The 7907-nt window shown below is 37.3% G+C and overlaps 1 protein-coding gene across 2 annotated transcripts in view; it reads left to right on the forward strand.

Moving 5' to 3' along the window:
• Positions 1–2097, forward strand: part of GCC2 (GRIP and coiled-coil domain containing 2) — a 58259-nt gene extending 56162 nt beyond the window's left edge. For both annotated transcript variants that reach the window (XM_047744909.1, XM_047744908.1), the window contains exon 23: positions 428–2097. Coding sequence is in view for 1 of the 2 variants with exons in the window: in XM_047744908.1 (XP_047600864.1) it covers positions 428–498 (71 nt within the window). In the remaining variant the exon portion in view is untranslated. The remainder of the gene's footprint in view (positions 1–427) is intronic.
• The last annotated feature ends 5810 nt before the right edge of the window (positions 2098–7907 follow it).

A 7907-nucleotide genomic window follows, 5' to 3' on the forward strand; every position in this document is an offset into this window, starting at 1 on the left:
AAGTGAAAGGAACCACACTCAAAAGATACATGATGTGGCCCAATTTATATGACTTTCTGGAAAAGGCAAATGGTGGGCATGGTGGTACTGCACCTCAAGAGGATGAAGTACTGTAAGCAAATTATGCCTCAATATATACCTGATTTCAGAGTGATTAAAACCAGTTGTTTTTGTTTCTCTTGGTTTAGTTTTGAGGTTTACCACACAACTATTGGGTTTAGGTTCTAAGTTATGTAAAGGCTTCCATATTAAAAGAATGTACAAATTCCCCTTATTGTCAATAATTCTAGTTGTGCTGGGGTCTTTATTTTGGAATTGTCTAATGGAGAAATGCAAATACTGAAAGGTCAAGAACAGATTTGTAACGTCAAAATATGTTCTGAGAAGATTAATGCATTTTTTTTTTTTCTTTTTGGACTCCCCAAAGGTGAGGAAGAAAATGCTTCCCGTTCATCCGGATGGGCATCCTATCTGCATAGTTGGTCTGGACTTCGGTAGATTGATGGGAAAACATTATTTATTAACCAAATAGAATCCATGTGGCAAAAAAGAAAGTTTCTCATATCTGTCATTCTTTTGTCCAAAAGTGTATATGTATATGTTCACATCTACATATATTTGTATATACGTCTGTCAGGTATATTTAAAAAGTCTCTGCTTGAAATAAAAGTATGAAGTTAAAGTACAGCAGCCTGAAGGGTTGATACCAGTCCACAGCCCTCTGACTCTGTGACCTCCCAAGAGTGCTGCCAGATGAAAACACCAAGAAACGACGCCACTCCCTCCTTCCGTGGAACCTCAGGACCCGCCTGTTTCTGGGCAGTACTGTGAATTTCGAAGTTAAGTTTTGGTACAGTACCAACTGGAATTTAGGTTTTGAAAATAATGTTACAAGACTATTTATTGCAAGAGCAAACTTGCAGATAGATTATTATTATAAATTGTTAAAATGTAATTAGAATATGAAGGAAAATGCTTTGTGCATAACGTTGACATGTTTATTAAGGGATTATAAAGCAAATATGTACAGTTAATTATGAGACTAACATTTTACTTAGTAACTTTAAAATGAACTGGCTTTTTTTTTTTTTTCTCTAAAATACATTATCTCAAAACTCATTATGTTGTCAGAAGCCCTCGTGTTGGCTGGTGTAACGCAGAACATGAACACGGGACCAGCTCATTACCTTGGGGTGCTTTTGTGGTGTCTCTCCAGGCTCTTGAGAGGGTTCATCTACTTTTAAGCCATAAATCTGTTTTAAGAATTCTTTCCATCTCCCCCCATTAAAAACTTAATCAGAACATCGACTGCATCATGCAGCATTGTATCTAATAGGAGAGTGGTGCTCCCCGTGGTTCAGCAGACATGCTGTTCTGTACGCTCTCCATCCCAAGGAACTTCAGGAACACATCTTCGAGGTCAGTGTCACATTTTCACAGGTCTTGTGGTGTTACCTGCCTTTGATGCCTCTAAATATATTTTATTGACAAGATCAGAATTGTGTTCTTAAATCATAAATTTGAGAATTCTATTTTTAATATTTATTTGTTAAAAAATCACCACACAGTATGCTCTGCAAAAGTTCCCTTAAGCCTTCCAATTTATACTTTGATTTTCATTCTCAGCTGGTGAACTGACTTGGTTTACTCAGAACATTCGTTTTGATTCCAGTTTAATTTAACTGAAATTTGCTGCTGACATGTTGAGTTTGTTCTTTACAAAATAGCTCCTATATCTGTCTTTCCTCCAGTTTTAGAACAGACCTAACTAGTGAATGTATTAATGAAAATGCATCCATTTCAGAGCTGACTTTAAGTTTAGTTTTTTTACTTTGTAAACTGTGAATATGCATATACCAGCAGCATACAATGTAACTGTAATAGTATTTAAATAAATTTCACTATAAGTGTAGACCTTTTTGAAGTCTGTATAAACTTATTTTGAAATACAGTCTCTACTTATGAATGTAATAGCAAAACTACCATTTTGCATGATAAAAAAGTTAACTTTGATTACAAAGTGATATTCTTTCATGATTTCAGCAAGAGGAAATGTATTGATTATTTTAATATTTCTATTAAATATGTTTAGCTGCGTATCATATTTTTATGCCTACTTTTTTTCTGTTAGACACTGTCTCTTTGGAGTTTTTGAGTTAGTCTATGAATTGGCATTACACATTCCCTTACTACTGTCTTTATACAGTTGGGACCTAGAGTATCAGGTACTTGAGAGAACATAGATTGACCTTTTGTTAGGTGTTGTGTGGATCATGATGCCTTCCATGTCTGACATCTACCTTCCAACTGGAAGTGGGAGCCACACTTAGCCTTTCTTTGGGTGCCTCGCAAGTTCCAGCCTCCTCTGTGATGTATACAGTGAGCTTTGCTTATGCTCCAAAGAGCATACGATCAAGAATTATATTCCTTTAAACAAACTTTGAGCATTGCATTCCTTTAAACAGACTTTGGGAGAAGTGTAACTGAACTGCTTACTAGCAAAGCAAAGGCTTGCTAAAGGCAAGCAGTGTTTTGTGTTCTTTGTACACCCCGTGTTAGCTGGTGATGTCACTGGAAATCTATAGTATTGAGGAGTGTACAATTTCCAATAAAGATATAATTTGGTATTTGGCGAATAGCATGATGCAAACAAAAAATTACTCATACTGTATGATTAAGTTGGAATGTAGTGGTCACAACTTGGTGTAAGACTATTCTACTTTGACTTGGTATCTGAAAATCAGCTATTGTTTCAAAATAAATGCACACTAAAGTAAACAATCTGATATAAAATTGCAGGTGACTTTGAGCTCATTTTTACCCATGAGTGTTAAAAAACATTTCATTATTTACATATAAGTTATATACAGAAGAAAAATCTTTTCCCCCTGCATTCATAATGTGACTAATGGAGGGAAAATCAAGTTGTGACCTTCAAATTGTTACTTTAAAAAAGATAGAAAGGTGCATGTTAATAGAACATTGAGTATGGTGAAGAAATATGTTTTCAGTTTCAATTTCAATAACGTAGGTGACCACCGCAGGTTTCCTTCAGAGTGGGCTCACCCGGAGCCCACATAGTGGCTACCTCTCCAGATATCTGCCTAGAATTGAAGATGACAACAATCCTATCCACCCCTTTTTCTGGTAACTTTTCCCCCACCACCATGCCAAGAGGCCAACAGAATCAACTGAACCAGGCACAGAGCCCTAACCCAAGCCAAATAGATTAGATTCAGGAACATGGATTTGGGACCAGAGTCAGGTTCACATCTCTGTGTAACTGGAATTGTGGTATGTAATGACAGGAACTCTGGAATGCCCAGAAGGAGCAGAGAAAAGCCCACCTAGAAAGCATGAAGAAGGCTAAGCTGACATGAGGAGGTAACAAATATGGGGGGAGGGGGGAGGGGCAGCTTCAATTCTGCTTCTAACACCTGAGACAGGTACAGTGGGTTCCAGACTCTATCCCTTGCATCCTCAGTAAACTTCTACATGTGCTTCGAGAGTGACTGTCAGGTGTCTGGAACACAGTGTGGTGGTGAGAGGAGAAACTCTACACTCAGACCTGGAGAGGATGTCGGCTTCACTACTGACTGACTCGGGCTGTGCTCTTGACTGTTTGAGCCCCCATCTCTCTCTCTGCAAGACATGGACATCATCACCCCAGCACAGTGGGCACTCCAATGTTGTCCCCCTTTTCAGTCTTACCTTCCTACTTCCGCAGCCTGCAGCAAGGTTTACCAATTCTCTTTTCTTTTTGTCCCCTTTATTGTCCTTCAGTGCCCAGCACATAGCACTAAATAAGTGTGCTTAATGAGTAAGTGATTTTAGTAATCAAGTGAATATAACATTTAACTGCACATGCCTCTGATAATCAATCTCTTGTTTTTTAAAACTTTACAATCTGCCCCAAGCTAGGATTAGAATCCAGATTTCATGAAACATGATCAGCTCATTAATGAAAATAAGCAATTAAAAATGTACAATGATCTCTTGAAACTAAAGTTCAAAAAAATTACAAGGAAGTGAACAAAATCAACTATTAAAAAGAGAAAAGGAGATTCTAATCTAGGATGCTCAGGATTTAATTGGAATCTCTGGTCTCTGAAAATAAAATAGGAAGAAATTTTCAAAGAAATAATACAAGTTTACAAAATTAAAGGCAAGACTCTAAAATAAAAGACTTATCAGAGATCCAGTATAATAAAGGCATAGTGATACAACTTTTTAGAATAGAAAGTGCTCCTAAAAAGTTTTCCAATGACAGGGATGCCAGGACAGGGTGAGAGTCCTGACTCTTGGGTTTTGGCTCAGACTGTAATCTCAGAGTCACAGGATTGAGCCCCACATCAAACTCTGTTTAAGTTTCTTTCTCTGTCCCTCCCCCCCACTTACATAATTTTTTTTTTTTTTTAAAGATTCCAAAATGAAACAAGATGGGATCGGGAGGGAGACAAACCTTAAGAGACTCTTAATGGGGCACCTGGTTGGCTCAGTGGGTTAAAGCCTCTGCCTTCGGCTCAGGTCATGATCCCAGAGTTCTGGGATCAAGCCCTGCATTGGGCTCTCTGCTCAGCAGGGAGCCTGCTTCCCTTCCTCTCTCTCTGCCTGTCTCTCTGCCTACATGTGATCGAACACTGCATGTGAACTACAATTTTAAAAAATAAGAGAAAATACATTTACAGTACTGCACTGCATTAAAAAAAGTCCACTTGTAAGTAGACTTAGGCTGTTCAAACCCAGAAATTAAAAAAATGAGAGAGAGAATCTCTTTTTGGAAGCAGTTAAATGGTATGCATGGAGAGAAAATTGTGTTATTTAGTGTAATAATTGCTAAATGTTAAAATAAAATTGACAAAAGAAGAAATTTTCCAGAGACAAAAGCAAGTTTCAGACACAGGAAGGGAAGGAAGATTGCTTCAAACCTCTCAAACAGCAGCACAGCACAGCAGAAGACCTCAGAGAAATTCCTTCAAAATTCTGAGTCAAAATGATTTGCAACCTGAAATTCTACAAACAACAAACTTCCAATTAAGTGGGAGAAAATAGGCTTTTCAGATCCCTAAGAACTGGGGAAAAAATGACTTCCCATGCATCCTTTCCTGTTGAGAGAATATGCTCCAGAAGGCTGAGAGAAAACAGAAGTAAAAAGGAGCAGCCAGGAAATGAGACTGAACACAGGAGAGTGCTGAAGAGTGATCCCAGGATACCTGCTGTGCTTGAAGAGGAAGAACCAGGAACTAAGAGTCCAAAGAGGAATTCTCCAGAAAGGAAAAAAAAAACAAAACTGGAACTCGTGGGTTACTTGATGTAGCTGAAGTGTGAAATTTTATTAAAAGATGTTGGAAGTGGAAATGTGAACACTGACAAAATATTTTATACTAAGGAAATATATTTAATTTGTTTTGTTTGATAATGTGTCTATCTTTAAAACTAAAAAATAGATAATGTGTCTATTTTTAAAACATGCTAAAATATTTATAGTTAAAATCATATTTGATCCAAATTAATATGGGAGGGACTGTGTGGGTGGGAGTGTGAGTGAAAGAGGGTTGACAAGGAGTTGAGGGTTGCTTTCTTATCTACTCAAACATCTTCATTCTGTGTTCTTTCCCATCTACACTACAAGCATACATCTTTTCTTCTGACATCATTTATACATTGTTTTGTTTTTTACATATTTGTTGACATATAATTTACATGCCATAAAGCTCCCTTGTTGAACATGTACAATTCAATGATTTTAGTACAGAGTTGTGAGAACATCCCCACAATCTGAGTTTAGAAATTTTTATTACCTCCCAAAAAAAAAAAAAAACTGCCTACCCATTGGCAGCCGTTCCCCCATTAGCCCGCCTCAACCCTTGGTAGCCACTAATCCTCTGTCTTTGAGCTGCTTATTATTCTATACTTTTCATACAAGTAGAATCATAAATCTGTGACTGACTTCCTTCATTGCCATAATGTTTTCAAGGTCATTTGCATTGTAGCATGCAGCCGTACTCATTCTCTTTTACTGCTGAATAATCATCCTTTGTATGAATTGCCATGTTTTATATATTCATCTGTTGGTGGATATTTTGGTGTTTCCAACTTTTAGCTATTAAGAAAATTGCTGCACAATGTCCACAATAGCCAAAGTATGGAAAGATTCTAGATCTCCATCAATAGATGAATGGGTAAAGAAGATGTGGAGGTTGTGTGTACGTACGTAGACTCACACACACACACATATACACACAGTGGAATATTATGCAGCCATCAAAAAGACCAAAATCTTGCCATTTGCAATGACGTGAATGGAACTAGAAGGTATTATGTTAAGCGAGATAAGTCAATCAGAGAAAAACAATTATCATATGATCTCACTGATACGAGGAATTTGAGAGGCAGGGCCAGGGGGTTGGGGGAAGGGAGAGAAAATTGAAACACGATGGGACCGGGGAAGGAGATAAACCATTAGAGACTGTTCATCTCAGGAGACAAACTGAGGGTTGCTGGGGGCAAAGGGGTAGGGAGAGGGTGGCTGGGTGATGGACATTGGGGAGGGTATGTGCTATGGTGAATGCTATGAATTGCACAAGACTGATGACTGGCCTGAACTCCTGAAACAAATAATATAATACAATATATGTTCCCTAAAAAAAAGAAATATACACTAAATTTATAATTTTTTAAAAAATTGATTTGACAAGTCAGCATTTTATTTAGAAATATGAAAGTAAATACCAGAAGAAAAAAGTAAAAGTGTTTAAAGTCATTGCCTTTGGAGAAAAGGCCTAGGGTCAGAAAAGGAGAGCAAGGGATTTGTGTTTTTCTTTTATAATACTTTAAAACTAAAGCAAATAAGTGGTACTTTACATAATGAACAGGAATCCAAAGATACCAGAGATATTGCTCTAATACAGTAGTTAAAGACTGAATCATGCCATCCAAATTCATATGTGGAAGCCTTCTCTCACAACATGACTCTATTTGGAGATGAGGCCTATAAGGAAGTAAGGTTAAAAGAGATCATAAAGGTGGAACCTTAACCCAGAGGATTGGTGTCCTTAGAACAAGAGGAAGAGACCAGAGCTTGCTCTCCTCTCTACATGCATGCACCAAGGAAAGACCATGTGAGGACATAGTGGCAAGGTGGCTGTCTGCAAGCCAGAATGAATGCCCTCACCAGAAACCAAATCAGTCAGAACCTTGAGCTTGAACTTCTGGCCTCCAGAACTGTGAGAAAATCGATTTCTGTTGTATAAGCCACTCAGGTGGTGGTGTTTTGTTATGACAGCCAGAGCTGACTAATACACATGTCAACACAATACTATGTTAAAGTTGTATTTTTAGGATCTATAATTATTGTCCATTTTTTGTTGTGTTTACTAAATCTACTGATCTTGAATAACAAATATCAATAGAAAACATCAATAATTATTAGCTTAGTAAGACTCATTTCTCACTACTGTAAGTGAAATGATTTTTGTGGCTATTTTTCCTTCTATTTCATTATATAGTACTATATTAATTGGGGTTCCCCAGAGAAACAGAACTAAGAACTCCCATGATCTGCTTTCTGCAAACCAAAGGATCAGGAGAGCCAGTGGTGTAAGCTCCAGATAACATAAAATTAACGTTCATAATTACTATATGTAAAAATAACTTGTGAACTTAACAGCTCTAGTCAAGACACCTAAATACTTCCACATCCTATATTTCATGGGGTAAGCTGGATAAACTGAAAGCAACCCACTAAGCACTGTAACTTGATTTTTCTCTTCCAACGTGCCTTACTATTTATGTTGTGTGGTATGATGATTTTGCAACATTCTATATTAGAAATAAATTCTTAATGCACCCACTTAATCCAGATTTTTTTGACTAACACTAACCTAATTTCATTGGTTGGATATAAA

Source organism: Lutra lutra, chromosome 9 (genome assembly GCF_902655055.1).
Source record: "Lutra lutra chromosome 9, mLutLut1.2, whole genome shotgun sequence".
Taxonomy (NCBI): domain Eukaryota; kingdom Metazoa; phylum Chordata; class Mammalia; order Carnivora; family Mustelidae; genus Lutra; species Lutra lutra.